At 41.6% G+C, this 23,482-nt stretch overlaps 1 protein-coding gene across 2 annotated transcripts; it reads left to right on the forward strand.

Annotated features, from left to right (window-relative positions):
• The first annotated feature begins 9,186 nt into the window (after positions 1 to 9,186).
• taf15 (TAF15 RNA polymerase II, TATA box binding protein (TBP)-associated factor) lies at positions 9,187 to 22,640 on the forward strand. Of its 2 annotated transcripts, none has more exons than XM_084064337.1 (16): positions 9,187 to 9,329; positions 10,653 to 10,686; positions 10,995 to 11,028; positions 11,141 to 11,228; positions 11,926 to 12,022; positions 12,841 to 13,007; positions 14,082 to 14,376; positions 16,631 to 16,665; positions 17,326 to 17,358; positions 17,966 to 18,090; positions 18,729 to 18,858; positions 19,051 to 19,185; positions 19,287 to 19,356; positions 19,854 to 19,939; positions 20,847 to 21,024; positions 22,150 to 22,640. In XM_084064337.1, the coding sequence occupies exons 1-16, from the start codon at positions 9,320 to 9,322 to the stop codon at positions 22,187 to 22,189; spliced, it is 1,557 nt and encodes a 518-aa protein (XP_083920463.1). In that variant the 5' UTR covers positions 9,187 to 9,319; the 3' UTR covers positions 22,190 to 22,640. The 2 variants fall into 2 exon arrangements, with proteins under 2 accessions (XP_083920463.1, XP_083920462.1); XM_084064336.1 differs by having other exon boundaries at positions 9,188 to 9,329; positions 12,841 to 13,006; positions 14,066 to 14,376.
• The last annotated feature ends 842 nt before the right edge of the window (positions 22,641 to 23,482 follow it).

Raw genomic sequence — 23,482 nt, forward strand, 5'->3', positions numbered from 1 at the left:
AAACCTAATATGCATTGGATATTTTTTTAAATAGCAGATCTGCTATTTTCCAAAAAATCTTGGGGAAAAAAAGCATATTCATATTTTTGGAAACATTTTAACAACACAAATCTGGTACGGGATAACGGGGGTCCTGCCTGCACAAAATGTTTTCAAATTGGAATATATGCAGACAAATACATTTGGGGTCCTTGACATGAAAATGTTTGAAACCCACCGGTTTAAACAACATTAGGAAACAAGCCCAAATAAACAACTGTCTACACCTTAGAAACAAGCCCCAAAAAACGCAAACGGCGGCAACTAACCAATATTTACAAGCAAATTTACAGAAAAACAAGCCCTTAGTCGCTTATAATAAGCGGACATGGCAACACTGTTGGTTGTTACTGCTGCTGCTGCTTCCGGGGCAACCGAGGAGCGCCACACATGCGCAGGGGTGTCAAGTGATTATGAACGAGTTACATTTCAAAGAAAATATACCTTTATGTGTTTCATAAACGTAAACAATAGGAAAAATATAAACTATAATCGTAAGTAGTCGTTTTCCGGAAAATATTGCGCACTCGAGGTGGGCGCAACGAAGCGGAAAATGAATTAAATGTTTTTTAATGCACCCCTCTGGTCTGAAACATGGGCCGTACTCTTTAAAGACACAGTGTATTATTCTTTACCTTACGCTCACACATGGCAATGATGATGATGATGATGATGATGACCCATATATATATACATATGTATTTTATATATAATGTATATGTGTCATTCGTCGTTGTAGATACATTTTTATATAAATGTACATATTATATTTATATTATATTTATATATATATATATATATATATATATATATATATATATATATGTATATATATGTATATATGTATATATATGTATATATGTATATATGTATATATATATATACATATATATACATATATATATATATATATATATGTACTGGTCAAATTATGTGACCAGGAGATATGAGTTATAAGAGATATATAAATGAACAGAAGGGGTGCCCGTTGGCCTAGCGGTCCAGTCGCATACCACATCTAAACTGGTATAATCCAGTCTGACAGCGTGTCGTGGGTTCGACTCCCAATCCTTATGGCCTTTTGCTGCGTATCTCTCTCCCCTTTTCATGTCAGCTTACTTTCCTCACAAATAAAGGCAGAAAAAGGCCCAAAAAAAAGAAGAAAACAAAAGAAGAAATGAACAGAAAATAGCAGAGTATGATATGAATAAGTACACAACACAATCAAATGTCATGATGTTTTAAAATGTAAATAAGTTGTAGGCTACTCACAAACAACTGTTGCATCTCATATCATTGGGCATACAGTGTCCTGATATATCCTTGATATGCTTATGCAAATAAGAGAGAATCAGTACAAACCGAATGTTTGGGTCTTCAAGGACGTCAAGCCTAAAATATATCATAACGCCCTTCCACCAGGATGTCAAGCTCCTTATCTAAGCCTCAGTCATCTCCACCAGGCTTGACTACCGCAACTCCCTACATGGGCGGATTTTGGACAGTGCCAAGGGGCCTTTGGCTACCTGGGGTTCCTAGGCTGCGAGGCTGATCAACAATTTACTAAACTGTGTATAGGTTAACAGTACATTAAAATATGTGGGGCCCTCAGCCTATACAGTACAATGCCCCTCCTATATAGCCATCTGACTAACAGGGCTAATGTATGTACTTTAAGCTGATAAGTATACTGTAGCCTATTTTATTTTTTTTACATACAAATATATATCATTTAAATACTGTAAGTGCTTCAAGTCAGTCCTTACAACTTGAGTAGTGTGTTTGCGTGCCCACCCAACTGCCCATTATGGCACCTGCCAAGTGCCAGCATCAGCAGCATGCTCTCTCAGTCACCCACACTGATCCAGAATTCCGCTGCATGCCTGCCTGGTCTTCAACCTCTTCTGCGTTCCCTTCACTGGCTTCCGATTGCTGTCGATTCATCATAGTCATAGTGTTTTGTGAAGGCAATCAAGGGCATTGAACCCCCCTACCTCCAGGATGTGATCCCACCACCCCTACACCCCTTTCCCCGCAGCTCTCTTCCCTACAACACCCTGGCCCAATGCTCCACGTGACCTAGACTCTTCTCCCTAGTCCCCCCAGGGACATATGCAGATGTAGGGTATATTGGTTCATTGTTAACACATGCTGTGTATATTATTTAGATATAAGCTACAGAGTCATACTCAGAGACACAAGAGCATAGATCTGGTAAATGCTTAAATTGTAGTCCAGTCATCTCCTTTTTTTGCGAGATGGAGGTTGTTATCCTGACACCAAAATCTTAAAGGGATATTTCACTTTCAAACAAAATTTGGATAATTTTATCGTCTACTCAGGCTTTTGGGAGCACACCGGACAGTTTTTAAGTTTCTTGATTCAGTATTTAGATATTTGATATTCATTTTATCAGACACGCCCCCTTCCTATACAAACCCATTGTAACTTCAACTTCATGTTAGATTAATCGGAAACACCTGTCCTTGGTTCTGGTGATATTGTCCTTCTAATACGTGAGGAGACCGTGTTTTTTCAATTACTTTTTTCATTTATTTTAAATATTTTTTGGGGAAAATGAAAAAAATGTAATACATAATAAAAAGATTAAATAAAATAAATGAAAAAAGGAATCACGGCCCCTTCACGTATTAGGAGGGCAGGATTAGTCACCAGAACCAAGGATGGGTGTTTTTGATGAATCTAACATGTTAAAAATGGAGTTTGAAGTTATAATGGGTTTGTATAGGAAGGGGGCGTGTCTGATAAAATGAATATCAAATATCTAAATACTGAATCAAGGAACTAAAAACTGTCTGGGGGGCTCACAAAAGCCTGAGTAGACGATAAAATGACCCAAAATCTTTTTGAAAATGTGCTCCTCGGAGCACAGGTCTCCGCCAGTACTGTTCCTTATTAATCCTGTCTTACCTCACTTCAAAAGACATAAATGGTCTTTTGAAGTGACACACCTATTTATAGGTCTCTATTTCATCATGCGTCTCACTAGCCAATCAAAGCACACCCTTTCAACATATTGTCACGTGTCACATGAAGCTTGACCAATGTTAGCTTGGTGGACACACGGAAGGACGAGAACGAAAACATAGTCTCCTGGCGGAGACAAAGACAAATCCCTTTAAGGCTCTCGCGTCCTATATTTGTGATGAGGCATAGCAGTGTAGAACTGTGCAGATGTTACAAAGCGGCGAGCACCCAGGGCAGCACACGCCCTTTGTGCATGAACCATGATGGCTGCTGTCTTGGTCAAACACAGATATGGATGACTGTGTAAGAGGAACCTGAAGACAGACTTGTTGCTTATGTTCTATATATGGTTGTAATGAAAGCAGGTGTAGTCAATTAGTCCAGACTGACTTCATAGTATACTGACATCATAGATAACTGATGCGGGTACTGTGAGAACTGCACCCATAGCAATGCAAATTTATGCAGAACAGATCGAGGTCTGTTATGCAGTAGAAGAGCGTCTTGATTGACCAACCAGACTCGACCACGTCACTGTGATGTCATATTGTAGCACTGGCTACATTTATATGCTTTCCAAAGTTGGTCTTATGCCAGTATAGTCGTGACCTCTGTAGATGTTATTACTGTATATGTGTATTGGACTAGGAATCAGTATTTGGTCTCCAAAGGCTTTATTAGAAAAGAACAGAACTAATTGTAGATTGATTAATCTTAATTAATTCAATGAAGTTCCAAACGATGGACTTTCGCAGATCTAGCCCACATTCAGCTCCATATCAGGGTAATGCAATGGCATATCAAGGTAATGCAATGGCATATCAAGGTAATACAATGGCATATCAAGGTAATGCAATGGCATACCGCCAATGTCCTAACTACACAGGCGCAAAGGTATCTTCCCCAGCAAAGTACTGTCATCGCCCTATGCCACCTTCAGCTCAATATCATGGTAATGCAACAACATACTGGCAACAGCGGCCTAACTACTTTGGTGCAAACCCATCAAACAGCCCTGGCCAAATGAAGCACTGTCACGGCCCTAGCCCACTTTCAGCTCCATATCAAGGTAATTCAGCAGCACACTGGCAACACCAAAACTTCAGCGCAAAGCCACCAAAGGTCTCTAAAATCTCAGGCCAAGGGAAGCACTGTCACCGCCCTCTCCCACTTTCAGCGCCATTTCAAGGTATTGCAATGGCATACTGGCAACGGCCTGACTACGTAGGCCCAAAACAACCAATGGTCTCTAACATCTCTGCCCAAACAAAGCACTTTCACCGGCCTTCACCACTTGCAGCTATAAGTGGGAGAGGGCGGAGAGGGCAGCAGAAAGCCAAAGGGCGGAGAGGGCGGAAAGGGTCCCAAGCGCTTGGAGCCAAGGGAGCCAAGTGTGAGGGAAAGATTTGTCCTCCAAAGCAAGTTATCATTCATGGAACTAAGTGTGAAGATGAAACAAGTCATATTCCAAACAAAGTTATTCAGGGAGATGAATGTGAACATGAAACAGGTCCTCCAAAGGAAATTATCACTGAGGGAGATGAAATGAGTTCTCCAAAGGAAGTTATCATTCATGAAGATAAGAGTGAAGGTGAAATGACTCCTCCAAAGGAAGAAGTTATTATTCAGGGAGATAAGTGTGACGGCGTAATGAGTCCTCCACAGGACGTTATCAGTCAGGGAGATTTTACAGGTGAAATGAGTCCTTTTTCAAAGGAAGTTATTCAGGGAGATAAGTGTGAGGGTGAAATTAGTCCCGCAAAGGAAGTTATCATACAGGGAGATAAGTGTAAGGGTGAAACGAGTAATAGTCGTCCTTCCTGGTCAATGAATAAACGTAGCCATGGTGAGGAGGATGTGGAGGAAGTCGGCCGCAAACGCCAAAAGGTGCAGGAGACAGATTACAGCAGCAACACGTCTATTACTGATCGTGTGTTTCCTCATGTTGAACCAAATATTTCATTCCCTGGGTGTGTTAGTCAACCTGGCAAGTCAAAGAAAAAACAAAGGAAGCCCAGGAAGACCAGTAAGGCTTGGAGACCATCAATGAAATCAGCTGCAAACTCTTCTCCAAAGGGCTTTATCATCCAGGGAGGTAAGCTTGAGAATAAGACCAGCAAATCTAACACACCCTCCTCCAAGCTGCAGGCCACCTCTTCAATTCAGGGTGACAGGTGCACAGATAAATTACCCATGACTCACAGCCACAACACTCCTGTATTTCCTTTTTCTCCAACAGATGAAAGGTCTCAGAGAGACGCAGCATGCTTCAGTCCTCTAGCTCCAAAAAAGATCCACTTTTACAACCAGTATTCTGACTGTCTGTCCCTTCATGACAGTAAGAGCACGTTTAGCTCGAGGATTCCATGGACAGACTTCCCAAAGATTCCTGCGCAACCAAGGATTGGAGCCAAGCTCTTTGAAACAGATCCTTTTCCTGGGTGCTTTAGTGGTCCTAACAAGTCAGACTTATCCTAACAATACCACGATACCATTGGACCTCTCATAAACAAACAGACACATCCACAAAATGATTTACTAAATTCCACTTGTTCCTCATTTAATTGATACTACACTGGGCACCGGCCTACTCGGGAACGAGGCAAGATGAAAACGATGCAAATAGGGAATACATGCCCCACCCTGTTATGCAATACCCATTATACCCCTTGTCAGAGTACTCGTTGTAACCGTCTGTCTGCCTGTGTCCCTTTTGTGCCCATATATAGAGATCTCTATCTGCAGTATCTGTCTGCCTGTGTCCCTATTATGCACATACTATATATGGAGATCTCTATATCTGTTTGTCCTTGTCCCTTTTATGCACATATATGGAGATCCCTGATGTTATCAGTATATGGCCATGGATGGTTCTGGACAGTCCTTGTGCAGTGGTAAACGTCTATGGATAATGTGTGGAGAATGTCTGAAGAGTACAAACTGACTGTGGAAAGTGGACTGACTAAGTATTGAATTAGCCAAATCAAACTTAGGCTGGGGTTGCCATGGTAATCAATTGGATCATTTGAGCCACGGCCAGAGCCTTTTCTGGTGGCTCTGCACAACCGCCTATCCGACTGACTCGACGTCCTCGGGTCATCTGCGACGTGGCGGATTTGAAGTCTTGGAAGTTAATGTTATTTGCAATGTTAATGGCTATTTCAGTCAAATATAAACTAGCTAGTCCTGCAAGTGGGTGTGCTATGTAATCCTAAACATTAAACAAGCTAGTTCTTCCATGTGGGTGTAATTTCAATCACAAACATGAACTAGTCCAGTTGGTGTTATGTCAGGTGCTGTTTCTGGCCATCTTAAACCTCTAGTGTCACTGAACTGGGGAAAAGGTTCAGTGAGTTGAGCACAAGAATAATATTGCATTATGCTGTTTCTTTCTGAACGTACACATATAACCCAGAAATTGTTCTAGTCACAGATGCAACTGATTTCACGAATGTTATCACATTCCCAACCCACACAGTAGGCCTACTGTGTTCATGTACTACCAAGAGGTTGCAGTTTCACGACAGCAAATGCTGTCCTAGTTACTAATGCATGTTTAATTTTGAGGTGGCTTATGAACATATCCTTACTAGTGCAGTACTCAATGTCCAAGTACTTGGCCGCAGTATCCATTATCTGAAAACTATAGTAGGAGGCCAGTCTATTGCATCAGTCATTTATGAGATTATGACGCACCAATTTGAGAGAGCTCAGTTCATTTCAGAGGTTAGAGTAGCCTACATGGGGGACAGTCTATGTCAGTAGTAGGCCTATACTATGGCATCAGTAGTACTATGACATAAGCATCCATTGTGAGTAGGCCTACTTGGAGGCCATCGAGAGATGCACAGATAGATTCTGGAATCTATAAATTCCAGTAAAATGCACTTATCCTTCTATAAATGCTGAGTTGACAAGCCGTGGACGTGGTGGTCGGATCACTTGTTTCTAAATTATACATACACTGGCGCTTGAATGTTTTTTAAACTATTTAAGATTTTCTATATTTCTGCAAAAATATAACCAGATTTCCAAACAAGTCCTGTTAGATTAAAATAACCTAATTAAACAATTAAACAAATGAGACAAAAATGTGGCATTATAATGTGGCAATCTTATTATTCATCTCTACGATTATAGCAGTTAAAGTCAAATAAACAACCGAGTTTGTTCATCATCAATATGACGTCATGTACTTGGAGCCCAAAAACTGATTTGCACACTGGAACAGTGTTAATGCTAATTATTTTCAGTATATTGTGCCAAGGCTCCAGGCTATGAGATGTACTCTCTGAGGCCAGTCTGGAGGTGTGTGGAACTACAAATTTGGGCAAGACTATCAGTTCTAATGATAATTAACCACGTCAACCCTAGAGTCTCCATTCTGGGCATCATAATAGGTGAACGTTCAGCAAAAATTGTCAAACATTCTGTGAAAATAGCCTATCTAAGCTCAGCCTATCCACAACGCGTCACAAATGTGATGTGTTGTGTGCTTGTTGATCGGCTATTTTCTGCAAATAGATCTGGGGTAGAGGGGAGGGGGCCAAATACAGACCCCTGGGGTACCCTGGTCAATGAAATACTGTATATACTGTATCATTAAGTGTTTAACTAGTACACAAGGTTAAAATAGTTTAGAAATTTCCATTGGTTTTCAGTTTAGTTTTAATTAGTCTTTAAAGTGGATTTGTTAGTTTAGTTTTTATTTTATAAATAGGTTTTATTAGTTTTAATTTATTTTTAATTGCATTTGTCAGGGAGATTCAAAAAGATCAGAAACAGTATTGTAGAAAAAAGAAGATAAATATTTACAGTTATAACTGGCAAAGCAAAAAAAAATTGGATGATAGATTTAATATCCACAGAAAATACTAGGCTTGTGTTTGTTTTAGTTAGTTTTGTAAATACATTTAGTTTCATTTAGTTAAAAAAATGTGTCTAGTACAGTATGCCTACCTGTCATACGCGGGCAACGACCACCATTAGAGGTCGATGACTTGATCAATATGACGTCAGTCAACAACTATGATGTTGTGTGTGTGTGTGAGTGTGTGTGTATCTGTCTTTCGCATATCTTCAGAACCATTCCACTGATCGACTTCAAACTTGGTGCATGTGTGGCTGAGGACCCGAGGTGAAGTCGGTCGGATCGTCGGCTCTCCCAAAAAAATGTGCTGAATACGCAAATCCCCATATATGGTCGGATCAGCGGTTGAGGTGTCCATATATGGGCATAAAAGGGACACAGACAGACACATACAGAGATCTCCATATATGGGCATAAATGGGTCACAAGCAGACAGATAGACGACAGATACAGAGATCTATCATCTATATGAGCAAAAAAGGAACACAGACAGAACGACCGACCGACCGACCGACCGACCGACCGACCGACCGACCGACCGACCGACAGACAGACAGACAGACAGACAGACAGACAGACAGACAGACAGACAGGTACAACGGGGTACAACAGGTATTGCATAACAGGAGGGGTATGCATTCCCAATGCCCCAATGGGCATCGGCCTATTTCAAATAAAACTAGAAAAGAAAAATGCCACCAAATTAGGTCATGTGACAATGACCGCCAAACAGGGTTTCATTTGATGCACTTTTTTACTTTCTGTCTCCATACCATACTGTTCTTATTGTCTCTGTATCCAGGTAGCTCAGTCGGTAGAGCTCTCGTCGTTCAATCCCGGGCTCCGCCAACGCAGCGCACTGGGAGCTGATGGTAGGTGTGGCGCTCCACCTCAGCAATCCATCTCCCAGGGGTCTAGTGCATTGTAATAGGGATCCTGTGTTATTGGCTGATTCTGACAATAAGCCTCTCCGACCCACAACTATTTACCATCGACTTTGTACGTATAGTTATTTTTCTTTTTTCTAGGGGTGCACAAGAACCTGAAACCCCCACCATCATGTTGTCTCTTTTTTTCTACTTTTTTTTTTGTTTACATTTTGGGGGAAAATGTTCTAAATTTCAACAAATGAAAGCCTATGTGAATAATACTTGAGTATTTACTTGAGTACATGCTATGTCCACCACTGTCTGTGGGGGGCAGCATTAACGCGTTCACTCCAGTGTACAGCTTGCCGGAAACCGACATTAGAACCAGAAGAAGAAGAATCTCTCCAAAGAGGAAGTGGTTTGGTGTGCTTGCTGCTCTCTTGACTGCATCCGTTCGTCGTCGCTGCTGTGTTGATGATACCACGATTTTAATACAGTGCGACTGTGTTGCAGACAGAACTTCTTGTGGTTTTAAGACATACGAGGAAGCACAATGGCTTCTGGTAAGACATTTTCTCTTGCACCAAGTTATTTACATATACACACACACACATTTCAGGTGATATGTATGTATGTGTCTGTATGCATGGAGGCACCGCTGTTAGAAATGGCATCAAAAGCCGTTAGCTTAGCATGGCTAGTCGTTAGCTTAGCTAGCCGCGCGAGCGAGGCCACGGGGCTCGGGCTATGTCGTGGAACGTAACGCGCGTTGCTCTCTTTGGTTGTTTTTTGCATTGGCTTAATGTAAAACAAAATTGTATTATAGACATTGTTAAATGTTACATTATGCCATTACGTTCTGTAATGATTGACTCGTCGTATTGGTTATCTGTAATAATCCGACGGGAGTGTTGGTTTGTGTGTGAGGTTGACTTCTTGGCAGTGTTGCCATGTTTTGTTAAAAATAAGCAGCCAGTTCCAGGGAATCGAGCTCAAAATTAGTTAATATTGACTACATGAGCTCTTTTAAACGTATATACGTCGGCTATTTGAAAAAAGCCGATCTACAAGCTCACAATGAGTTTGTAGATCTGCTATTTTCAAAAACTTACAATAAAATGTAATCTAATACAAATGCTCCCTGGCACAACATTTAAGAAAAAACACTGGTTCAAAAAATAATTAAAAACATTCGAAACGGGCAACTATACACTTAAGAAACAAGTCCATAAAACCGCAACCCGACGCATCTAACCAATATTTACAAACAAATGTACAGAAATATTCGACGCCCAAAGTCTCTGAAAATAGGCGGACATGGCAACACTCCTTGGCTAATGTAGGCTAGCTGGTGATTTGAACGGTGTCTGCGTGCTACTGCTAACGGCTAGCTGATCTTTGTTGGGTCTTGACTGTGACCCCGGCTTTCTTTTGTTTGCCCTGAATGAGAGCGACGGAGATTAGATTACATGTGAAACACGTGTAAACGGTCGCCCGTGGGGACGCTGTTGACACTAACTGTGTCAATTGTACATAAATATTATTTATTTATATATGTTTTATGTATTGTGATCCAGGTACTAGTCTAAACCCCGGTGGAAATTCACCGCCATTTTCGCCGCACGGCGTGGTGGTGATGGAGGCCTCGTTTTATTATACTTCGTAGTACAACGGTGTCGACTGCCGTAAAAGAACACAGATCTGAAAGTTAATACAGATCTGATTCTTTTCAGGGGCAAGCGAGCTTAAATTAACACAACACAGATCAGGGCATCAGCTCTGTTTGAATGCCATGCACATCAACAGGGTTGAGTGGTTTTGAGGTTTTTCTCATGTCATGTATATCTCCAAAGCCTAATAATAATCTCACTTTTCTTTTTACACAGATTCGGGCTATGGTCAGCCCGGTGCGGCACAAAGGTATTATTACACTAAATTGAATTTTCTTTTATAAGTAGTCTCAAAGTTTAAAGGATTAGTTCACTCAAAAACAGTACTTATTTTCTATCCATTACACACCCCATGAATTTATGTTTTTTTTTTGTCTCATTCCTAAACCAATAATTTGATGACTGGCGGAGTCTCCGGTAGTCAGAAGGTGACTCAAAGAGTGTTCTACTCAAATTATTGGCTTAGGAATGTGACCAAAACTACTTTAAATGGAAATAATCAGGGATAATATTTTGGTTCTAATTTGACTAATTTCTATTTTTGTTATCTTATTATAGTTACGGATCATATGGCAGTCCGCCGACTGGGCAGGTAACAATCTTCACAATTTACTACAAATCACCCGTTTAGCTCGTGAGTACTTAATGTAGAGCAGGCCGTTTTGAGTAAATATAGCCTCTTAAGTGTCCTTTGTGCTTTTCAGGGTTACGGTCAAGGTAATGGTGGCAGCTCTTACGGAGGTCCGGGCTACGGTGGTGCTGCTGCTGCTGCTGGCTATGGGGGACAATCAGGTATGACCGGTCATCAGCAGTGTTGCCAGGTTGTGTGAGAAATAAGCAACCAGGTCTATGAAACAAGCCCAAAAGAAGGGTCTATAGGCCACATGAGCATTTTTAAATATACATTGGGGGGGGTTATAATTACATATTCATTTGGGGGGTCCTTGACATTTATATTTGAAACAGTTGGAATTCCAAAAATGAGCAACTACACTTTAGAGACAAGCCCAAAGAAACAATACCACCAATATTTACAAGAGACTTTACAGAAAAACGAGCCCATAGTCTTATAATAATAGCCTTATAATAAGCAGACATGGCAACACTGGTCATCAATTGACCTACTGGCCTACTTTATCAGCAGATATTCCCTTTTGGTTAAATACATGATGGACTGTTTAACAGTTTTATATATATATATATACACACACACACACACACACACACACACACACACACACACACACACACCTTTTCATGTCAAGGACCCCCGACTAAAAATATGTTGTGCCAGGAACCCTCAGAAAAAATATTTATGTGATAAAATAATCAAAACTATTCAAAAAGCAGATGTACATGCTTGCTCGTGAGCTTGTAGGTCTGTTTTTTTTTTAATAGCCAACATATAAATGGATATGCCCATTTTGTCTGTGTATGTACGTACAGGTGTATATAACATTTTTAAATGTATTATTGTTTGTTGTCACAGATAGTTATAGCCAGCCTTCACAGCCTGCAGGATATGGAAGCCAGCCGGCCTATGACAGTTATGGACAGCCGCCACCTGCCGCTCAGGATTCAGCTGGGTAAGATCACTGGCATTTATCACATGGCATGTCGCAATTATTACATAATCACCCAATCAATTATCGGTGCATAATCGTTTCCTTGTTGAAAAATGTTCGTACTTTGTCAAACATTTTCCCAAAAAATAGTGGAAATGGCAGATCTTCAAGCTCACAACGCGTTGCAAGCTTGGAGATCGGCTTTTCTCGCAATTTAAAACATTTTGAAAGTACAAAGTTATTAAATATGTCAGTCATTTCTGAAAGTTATTTGTCTTATCTGCCTTGTGTTTTTTTTTTGTTTACGACGCCTAAAAGCCAAACGAATGTAATTTATATTTATGTTCCAATGTTAAATGTCAAAAACACAATTAAATCGTTAATCACAATTATTTGCGTAAAATGTGATGATCGTGACAGCCCTACAGAACACAAAGACTTTGGTTCACTGTTGCCTCCCAAAAAAAACAGGATTTTAATTTGTTTTTCCCCTTGTGGTTTCTACATGAAAATGAAAAAAGGATTACACTGTCTGAGGACTAGATTTATTTAATATTGCTGCCGGACTGAAAGGGCTAAAGACCATCTGATGTGTAATCTTTATACTGTGAATCCTTTAAGAAGTTATCCAATTTAGTGAAATGTTTGGTTGGCTGAAAATGCAATTGACAAAGCTGTTCATATATGCACTGTAGTTAATTAAGTTTTTGTAATTCAATGTTTTACATTCCAGTGCTTATTTCCTTCTTTCACATGGGTGGATTACATGTTTGCTTGTAGGGCGTTTTCCCTATTGTATTTAAATATAATATAATAATGACACACTTCTTTTTTTAAAGATATGGCGACAAGGCTGCGTCTTTTGGACAGCAAGGAGGATTGGGGTCTGGTGCTTCTTATGGGCAGCAACCGGGCAGCGGTTCTTATGGTCAGCAGGGGTCCTATGGTGGCCAGTCTCAAGACGCTAGCAGTGGTGGTGGCGGCTATGGAGGGAGGAGGAGTGACGGTGAGAATTCTGAGCAATTGTATTAATCTGATTTTTAAAAAAGTACTAAAGCCCTAATGTTTAAAGCTGTTTTTCTTTATACTTGTGTGATGAGCGATATCTGATGTTTGGCTTTGAATACAGCCACTTAATCTACCAACTTAAATACAGTTGACCGTAACAATAGTACAAAGCACATGGCCATTAGCACCAGCACTTATTCATCTTTCAGGTGAATGGGAGATGTGATTAATGGTTACATTTATCATGCAGCCAACTTTGTGAATGAGACCAATGCTAAGGTCTGGGGAAAACGCCTACAAATTGAATGAAACCGTGTACGCACAGGGACAGAAATAAGCAGGAGCATTCTTTTTGGCAGCTTTATAAAGCCTCATATTTGCCTAATTCTGGTTTTATATAGTCAGCCGTGGAACTGGCAATATTAAGCGCGGGTCAGCATGACCATTACGCACAGCTTTCACAAATGCAGACGTTGAAATTATTATGAATTCCACTTTCAAACCGTTGGTCATTGTACCTGTCATATTGTGACTACAAGGGACATGAACAGACAGGAAATGGAGATATAGAACTTGTAGTTCAGCTGGTTTGGCAGAATTAGATCTCAGACATGCAAGGCACTGCATGAAAAGCATTCCATCCTTACACTGGCCCTTTTAGTATGCTAAACCTGACCGTCAGACAGTGGCCGTGCATGCTAATGTGGAGAGGTGCCACGCACAATGGGTTGTTGATGCCTTTTGTTTTGTCAGGAGGGTGAGAGATGGCAACATTAGATTTGGACTGAAGGTGCTTTTTCTTCTTCAGATAGACAATGGCCGTGAATATTATATCAAATAAAGAAAAAACTATTTTTAGTGACTCGTGGGTCACACTCTGCATCTCTGCTTTTGTGTATGTCTTTACCTTGCTTACTGCAAGTCGCTCTGGATAAGAGCTGCTAAATGCCTAAATTGTGAATATGTATAGCTTTAGCTTATGGAATGTCCTCATCAGTATAGTCTTGCACATTGCATCGCATGGTATTTAAAGTGTGTGTGTGTTTCGTCTGTGTTGATGGTGATGCCGAAGGTGAAAGCGGCGGCCGCGGCGGCAGCAGGTATGGCCGAGACGAAGGGAGCTCAGACCGCTCAGAGGGAGGCGGTTACAGAGGACGAGGGAGAGGAGGAGGAGGAGGAGACCGCGGCAGCAGTGGCTATGGCGGAGACCGCGGCGGCGGATATGGCGGTGACCGCGGCGGAGGATATGGTGGTGGAGGTGACCGTAGCTATGGCAGCGGTGACCGCGGTGGTGGTGGTGGCGGCGGCGGCTACGAGCGCAGTAGCGGGTATGACCGCGGTGGAAGAGGCGGACCTCCTGGCATGGGGTAAGTTGCAGAGCGCCACTGCCCCTAAGGTACCACACACCCTGTGTCAAAGTAGACGTCACTTATCTAAGCCCCCCGCCATTGCATGAATACACCCATCAAGTAGGAGCCTTCCATCCCCATATAGACCCACGATAAAGCCACATGCCATCCACATTATGCTCCAGTTCCCTGGTTGTCTTCATTCATATTTCTTTATTATTCCTACACGACTCATTTAGAATTGTCTCGATCAAGCACTTTTAATGGACGCCTGACATGCATGTACATTTTCAGTGGTGGGTTATCTCTTGAGTGGTGGTTGATATGTTCTTGAAAGGGCTTTGCGCGCTTCACTCAGGACCCACTGGTTTACTACATCAGCAGAGCCCTCAGATGGACACCGGTACATGCTTGTTGAACCAGGAGTTTTCTAGGCCCCATCGTACAGCAGTCATATCTAGGGATGGGACGATATGAAAATGACATGTCACGAGTATTGTGGCCAAAAATAATTGCGGGGGAAAAAAAAAAAATGCCACTTTTGTTAACCACTTGAATCCTCAGCATCCCTATTGTGGGGGGAAATGTTTGCCAAAAATAGCCGATCTACTGCAATGCGTTGTGAGCTTGTAGATCTGCTATTTTTGGCGGATTGATTGCAGGTCTGTTTTTATTAAGTATAGAGGGTTTAAGTGGTACTGAATTTGCAGCTCAACAAAGCTAATTTGTCCTAGTGTAAGGCCGCGATATGATAATTGTGAGCGCTTTTTATCACAATATCAATTATCGTCCCATCCCATGTCATATCCCTCTGACTACGTAGTAGTTAATGCACCCATCCCTGCCTGTGTAGGGTAGGAAGTTGATTGGCCAGTTTGTTTTGAATGGCTATTTCTTTTTTCGTTTTTTGGGGGGGGTGGGGGGTTTGGAGAGAGCTCTAACTAAAGTTAATTGTATAAATGGGCCGGTGTTGTTTCGAAGCCAGACGGTGCTTGACGAGACCTCAGAGTTCTTTGGTATGAGCACTCTTTGAAGTCTTTTTCCCTACTGAAAATAGTGCAATTTTTGTAAAACGGGTGAAAGAAAAGGCCATGCAATTACAGCCACTTGTCAGTCACATAGGAAATTTGTTATACATAAGGTACATTAGGTTAGTGAATCATCAAACGCAGAGTACGTAAGGTAAGGTACATTGGTTAGTGAATCATCAAGCGCAGAGTACATACATAACCTTATAGGTTAATCGATCATCAAATGCAGACAAGAGAAATGTCTGGATTAATGGATTTATATAACGTGACCATCATCCAAGTAAAAAAAAACAATTTACTATCATGACTGCTCTGGCTGTAAATGATTCCCAGTGGACAGTTGTTTGTAGATGACTATTAGCAGCAGCCATACACCCTGATTTTCTTTTTGGTCTATTTTGCCGTTTCCCCTCATGAAGAAGTTTCTTGCTAAACGATGAAATACTTCCTTGGAAACGAATGCACTTAAAGAACTGGAGCCACATTCTGAGCTGCTTCACAACATTCAACAGGTTTCATTCAAAGTGTTGTAAATATTTGACGTTGGCAAAAGATGTGTGATGTGTTAACATGGATCTGCGTTTTATACTACAGGTGTCAAAGTGATTGACATAAAACTTGGACCTCAGTTAAAGGAGCGTACACATGCACTCGGTGGAAGAGCGCTTATCGAGTGCCACAGACATGAATGCTAATTTGGACCTTTTTACCTCAAAATGTACAGCGTTAACATGGCAACTCGGCTGTTTTTTAAATTCAATCTGACCGTACCACTTGAACCCTAGTGTGCCTTTTCGGCGAAAATAGCATATCTACAAGCTCGCATTGCGTAACGCCGCATTGTGAGCTTGTAGATGTGCTATTTTCAGCGAAGATATTTAGTGTCGAACGAAAACTGGAGGAGGCCTAGCATAGCCCATGGGGAACTCCCGTCAACTAGTAAGTATATAGGGTTTAAGTGGTTAACCTAAAACAATCAAAATTGTGTAAAGATTCAGTGACACGATAACTGGGTGTTTTCACTCGTAAGCTTGGCTTCTGTTGAGCCAGAGATGTCTAGTCGTCTGTTCACTGATCTGCACTGTCCAAGAACTAACGCATTCCCCTCGTGTGAGGCATTCCTACCATAGTCGCACACCGTGGCGGGACTGTGCATACTGATGATGGTGATGTAGGGGAGCTTTGAGCTCCCGGTTGGGACAAAGGAAAAGCCATCAATATCTCCAATTTTTCCTCTGCAGAGGTGGTGACCGAGGTGGCTACAATAAATTCGGTGGTAAGTGACGAGCATCAGAACTGTCTCGGTGGGGGAGGAGAGAATTTAGATATTAGGAAAGAGAAGGAAGAAAGGGAAAAAAAACAGAGGGAGGGAGAGGGATCAAGAGAGGAAGGGTGTGGGGGAAACAAAACAAAAATGAATGCCACCATTTTCATGTTCAAATCCCAAGGGACTCCACCTGTTAACAGGATTTCTTTTAAATGGTCTTCAGAATATGGTAAAAGAACAATGGAGCCTGAGTTATAAAATAATGGTACTACTGTTGCATGAGGACATGGGTTGAATGTTAAAAATGCCAGAGGAGGAAGGAAGGAGGTGTATGTGTGCCTGATGCGAAGAAGGTAAAACATTCTAGACCTGGAGACATTCTGGTGGTTTTTATTTTTCTAAACTCCAAACAAAGGAAAAACAATTTCTGTCCTTGTTGCAAGGTGTTGGTATATGATGCAACCGTCTCGAAACACACTGCAGGAAGCTGTAAACAAACATGGACTTTGTTGAATGAGATCTTTAAAAAAAAACAAAAAAAAGTAGCTTTATGCATCACATTTGTAGGAATCAAGTTGAATGAGTATTTGTTTGTTATGGACCACTGCATATGTTGTTAGATTCCTTTCTCACGGTTTCCCCTCCATTCTCTACTCTGCTGTGTTACAGGCTCTCGAGACTACAGTTCAAGGGATGAACCATGTAAGGATCAGTTTGATTTAAGCTTTTGACTTCTATGAGATTGTGGGGGTGCTAACTTAACCCATTAGGACCTGGGACGCATCTGTGTCACTTTTTCATTTGAGCTAAAAAGCATTATTTTACACTTTGGCTATTCAAAAATAGCAGATATGCAAGCTCATAGCGCAGCGCCGAGTGCCGCGCTATGAGCTTGTAGATCTGCTATTTTTGAAAAATCGAGAAAATGTGTGCAAATTAATATATTTATATTCTTTTAAAGCGAACATTTTTAACTAAAATCTTTGCTTCTGGGGGGTCCTTGGAACAAAATATTTTGAGCTGTGGGTCGGCGGCCAAATACATATCATTTTGGGGGTCCTTGACATGAAAAAGTTTGAGAACCACTGATATAGAAACATACGTTTTTCAGAAAACTGGATTTAGAAGACATTAGTAAGAATCAGGTCTTAATGGGTTAATACTAAAGGCTAATTTAAACTGTCACTTTATCCTTTAATCAAATACTTTGTAGATTCTAATGCAGTAGTCACCTAACTTTGTCATGATATGGGTTCTAACTTGGGTACAACTGGTAACGTTTGTCTCTCCTCGATCTTGTCCATTATAGCCGGGGGCGGCAGCAGCGGGAGCGACGACAACTCCGACAACAACACCATCTTTGTTCAAGGACTGTCAGAGGAAGTCACAACTCAGCAAGTGGGCGACTATTTCAAACAGATTGGTGTCATCAAGGTATGGTACCCTCTGAACCCTGTGTGCACTATACATTTAGTATAGAATGCATTTTGACACAGGCAGCCCCACCTCTCTTGCTCTTCACATTCACTGCTGTATGAGGCTGTTCCACTGATGCCTCGTAAGCAATCACTCACTGGCAAATGTGAAACCTGAAGCCACTACATTTTCTAAAACGTATGCGTATTAATGATCTCCTTAACCCATTAAGACCTGAAGCCGATTCTACATGTCTCCTAAATCCCAGCAGTGTTCTGAAAAACGTATGTTTCTATATCAGTGGTGCTCAATCTTTTTCATGTCAAGGACCCCCAAAATGATATGTATTTGGCCGCAGACCCCATCTCAAAATATTTTGTTCAAGGGGGTCCCCGAAGCAAAGATTTGAGTTGAAAATGTTCGCTTTAATAATATATATATTCAAAGATTTGCACACATTTTCACAATTTTTCAAAAAATGGCAGATCTACAAGCTCGTAGCGCTTGTATATCTGCTGTTTTTGAAAAGCCAAAGTGTAAAATAATGATTTTTAGCTCAAATCAAAAAATGACAGATGCGCCCCCCCCCCCCCCCCCCCCCCCACCAGCCTTTGAAAACCAACACACTTTTAAGGACTGATCTCTTTTTAATGTAGGTGAACAAGAAGACTGGCCAGCTCATGATCAACCTTTACTCTGACAAGGCCACTGGAAGGCTAAAAGGAGAGGCCACCGTCTCTTATGAAGATCCACCATCTGCCAAAGCTGCCATTGAATGGTTTGATGGTAAGAGGCAAGAGCATTCCTCACTGGTCTACTGTAACCAATTGAGTAACATATATCATGAACATTTTTTAAGACTCCAGAAAATCACAATGCTAATAGATCGACTCTTTTTTGTTGCTCTTTTTGATGTCACGCATCACAATCTATATCAAAGCAATTGTAAAAATAACATTCTGATTTATTTTCATGTAGGCAAGGAGTTCCAAGGCAAAGCCATCAAAGTGTCTTTTGCCACCCGGAGAGCTGAGTTCACACAGAGGGGAGGTGCTAGTGGAGGAGGAGGAGGAGGAGGGAGAGGTGGAGGAGGAGGAAGAGGCGGCGGAGGTGGTACGTGTAACTGTCAGGCGGTATCCAAGTTGTGATGCGTTTTGAATGACTTTGCTCTTGACTTTGCTCGCAGGTATATAATGTTGTTCTTGCTGTGTCAGGTTTTAGAGGACGCGGAGGTGGAGGACCTAGCTTTGACGTGAAGGGAGGAGACTGGCCCTGTCCCAACAGGTATATGAGATTCCACTGTCATGTTGGTTCTCCATTGTGATATTCATGTTGGTTGAAATGAAGGAAAGCAGAGACTCTCCCTGCTCGTCCATTGAGAAAGTTAGACCCGGCCCTTTGGTGTCGGGTAGGACACCAGGCAATATTACTACAATCAGTTGAAGTTCATAAGTGCAATGTTCTCTTGGCCAAGCGGGGATTCCGTCTTGGCAGAATGGGCGAGTTTGGTCTCCCACATGAGAGACCAGGGTTTCGAATCCCAGGAAGGACATTAAACATACAAATTGCACCTTTATAAATGGAACCAAAAAGTTTGGCTCTTGGTATAGGTTTGTTAGTCATGTTCAGAGATGTCTGTTCTTAAATATGACATTTACCTGAATGGGAAAGGCAAAAAAAAAACTCACAAGGTTTCTCTTCCATGATGACTCATCACATTATGAGTGGCATTAGTAATAAAATGTGATGGGTACTCACACTGTCTCTTGCCCTTTTCTCAGCTCATGCGGCAACATGAATTTCGCACGGCGGTATGAATGCAACAAGTGCGGCGCGCCCAAACCTGGGGACAGCTTTGGAGGAGGAGGTACGTGATCCTGCTGGATTGAAAAATGCCACGGAATGCAGTTTAACCATATGAACCCTAGAGTCCCTATTTTGGGCATGTCTTGTGAGCTTGTCGATCGGCTATTTTCAGGGAAGATATTTATTTAATGCACAGTTGAAAGCTGAAAGTCACTAGTATAGACCCCTTATCAGACAACGTCACACTGATAAGAACCAGTATGTGTGTAGTGTACTATAAAGCTCCGGACAAGCATATAGGGTTTAAGTGGTTAAACATAGTATACAGTATAGGGTGGTTATACAACATTTACTCATAGTGGCTCATCTCCCAGATCCATTCACATATTTTCTAATTTCTCTCAATCAGCAAACCCACCCTTTACCTCAGCTGAGAAATATAGCCTGTTTTATAATGAATAACTTCTTAATCCCCATTATATTTCATTGACCGGGGTCCTCAAGGGGTCTTTACTGGGTCCCCTCCTTTTTTCCCTCTTATGTCAAATTTCGTAGCCAAAAATAGCCGGTCTAACAAGCTCACAACGAGCTGCGATTAAGACTCAGTTTGAGCTTGTAGATCGGCTATTTTTGCTGAATGTTCGTCTAATAGGACATGTCCAGAATTATGGTTGTTAAGGTCATTACACACCGGCGACTATGCGAATACACGCAAAATTCGGACTCGGTCCGAATAAATAAGACGCTTTTTCGCTCGGCGTAACTGATGTGGAAACTTGCATTGACTTTATAAGGTTTTTAAAAAAAAAACGTATTATTCGCATGAAAAAAATCGCCCCCGGTGTGTAAGGACCTTTAGGGTTGAAGTGGTTAAACTTCGCTGATTTTGCAAATAATCCTCAAATCGCCGTCTCTTAAAGAATTTCCTGTATTGATTTACCTTCATTTTTCCCCAATGATCCTGTTAGATCGTGGCGGTGGTGGTGGTGGTAGAGGTGGATATGGAGGGGACAGAGGCGGCGGTGGATTCAGGGGCCGCGGGGGATTCCGTGGAGGTGACCGCGGAGGCGGAGGCTACGGTGGTGGCGGCGGCGGCGGAGGCTACGGAGGTGGAGGCGGAGGTGGAGGATACAAAATGGGAGGACGGTGAGTTGAAGAGGACATGCTTAACACATTTTGCCCTTAATGTTGGCTGCATTGGCTCTCGTTGGCAAAGTTCAAATGTATTATTTTTAAGATATGTTTTTAGCAATTTCTGCTTTATTCAGATGGGACAGTGAACTCAGACACAAAAGAAAGTGAACAGAGAGTCGGGCATATGAGAGAGGCGGGGGTGGCAGACAGTAAAGTGCCTCAGGTTGGATTCAGACGGGGATCTGAGAGCAGGACCAGCAGCATGTGGTGGTGTGGTGTGAACCACTGGGTGCCCGTTCAAATGTATTTTTGACTCTTATCCAGTAGAGGGCGCATTGACACAACTTCAGGATCGTCTTCACTAGCTTGTTGGAGGTCTGAAATAAATACCATAGCTCTTAAATAGGGTTGTCCGATATTGGCTTTTTTACCGATAACCGATATACCGATATTGTCCAACTCTTAATTACCGATATCAACCGATACCGATATATGCGGGGATTATTGTGATTAGGGTAAGCTCAAATTTCATATCACACACACACCATATACAGTAAGAACTCCTGTAACTTATTTATAAAGCAAAAAAAAAAAAATGTTTTTTTTTTTTCAAAAACCGATACCGATATTTTCCCGATATCAATTTTTATGCTAATATCGGCCGATAATATCGGGAGGCCGATAATATCGGACATCCCTACTCTTAAATGTTTAGCCTAGAGTTATGTTAAATTTTAAATCTCATGCTTGGAGCCAGGGATCCAGAAAACCAATAAAAATTGCATGTCAAAACATTCCATAAGTAAGCCCAGGAGCACATTTTTGGTTAAAAGAGAGGAGGAAAAAAAGCTTTTTGTATAAGCCCATTAATAATCTTATGGCACTCGTATACTTGTGAGCTTGTAGATCAGCTATTTTCACATCCATTTTTGCTGTAATGTTGGGCTGTTCGTGTACTTAAGGCAGTGTACGTGTATACATTTTGTATTGGGCTATTATTTCGCCTATAACAAACTGCCCAAAGTGGGGACGCCGGGGTTAGTGTGGCTAAGAGATTCTAATCATGTTTCATCCTGTGTTCTGGTCTCATTGAACTGGTTGTAAATTTAAAAGCGTTTGTCCTCGTCTGTCCCACAGAGGTGACCATAGAGAAGACAGAAGAGACCGGCCATACTAGGGATGCAGCTGACAGAACTCCATTCCAGCCCAGGGGTTATTAGGGGTGGTGGGAGGGTTGTGAGGCTGGGGGGGGGAGGAGGGGATGAGAGATGGGGGCGGGGGGGGGGGGAGAAAGATTGAGGACTCTGATTTGCATACCTTTCATTGCCAACGTATCCTGTGGATCGCCCTCTGGTCGCACTGTTGGCGAGGAAGGGATGTGCAACTACTGTGAACAGGGACTTTTGGGCTGAGGATTGGCAGTTTGTCTGTATAGGGTCGAATGTTTTTTCTTTATTGTCTTTGTTTATTTTTCTTTGTACATCATCATGCGTTTCTCAGAATCTTAAGTCCAGGTGTTTTTTTGTGAGGTTAGAGTTCGTACCCATTGTTTTGTAAGAACGATGTTTTACTTGGGAGGGGTTATGTTTTTTTTTTTTTCAAGATATTAAAACTGTCGTGATCTTTAATCTTCTGTGTCTGTGTTTTTCTATTCCATTTTACTCCTGCACACGTCTTCAAATGCAAAAGCAAATACTTGTATGGGGAATGCAACGTTTTGGTTTTAGACCTTCATCAGGATATCTCCGTTGCTATCCCATTAACTTATTTCTTTGTCTGTTGGGTGGAAACCATTATGTCCAAAACTGTTTTCAGGCTTCAAATGAATAAACGGCAGAAGTAGCAGATCTACAAGCTCAAAACGCTGCGCACATCGTTTCGAGCTTGTGGATCTGCTAATTTTGTGTGACGCTGTAGTGTGATCAACTAGAGCATTCATTTACGAAACGAAAGATATGGAGGGGATTGTTCTCCCGACCAACGTTTTGTATTTGAACCGTGCGGGAGTTTTTCTGGTACGTTTTGGGCCCCAGTTTGGTCTACTCCTATGCACCTGTTCTTGTAGGTATGCAGAAAGCTTGCTTCTCACTATTCTGTTAAACCAAAGCGTTCTGATGGTGGAAAGTTTTATTTATACATTATATATCCTTTAAGACGATACAAATTGACAAAACAAGAATGCAAAACTATATGTGTGTGTGTGTGTGTGTATCATAACAACTAAAGAAATGGACCAGAATTGTGTTTTTAATTTCAAGTAATGTTCCAATATGTTATGTGTTTGAACTGTGGTTTCCTGGCCAATTTGCACTTGTGAATATGAAATGTTCCCCAGTCCACCACCAAGTCAAAAGGTCCAGTTGCATCAGAGCTACAGCAGGCTAGTGGTGAATGTAGGGAAGAAGACAATGTGAAATGCTCTGGTATTTTGCCTTCAGCGTTTTATGTAGCCCAGCAGTAAGTGGGCGGC

This window comes from Gymnoscopelus microlampas (genome assembly GCF_963454915.1).
Source record: "Gymnoscopelus microlampas genome assembly, chromosome: 8".
Classification (NCBI taxonomy): domain Eukaryota; kingdom Metazoa; phylum Chordata; class Actinopteri; order Myctophiformes; family Myctophidae; genus Gymnoscopelus; species Gymnoscopelus microlampas.

Bases quoted from the DNA above. Each gene is read 5' to 3' on its own strand.
- taf15 (XM_084064336.1), top strand. The intron at 11,029-11,140 runs GTAACAATCTTC...TGTGCTTTTCAG, and splicing joins GCAGTCCGCCGACTGGGCAG to GGTTACGGTCAAGGTAATGG. The intron at 14,377-16,630 runs GTAAGTTGCAGA...TTTCCTCTGCAG, and splicing joins GGCGGACCTCCTGGCATGGG to AGGTGGTGACCGAGGTGGCT.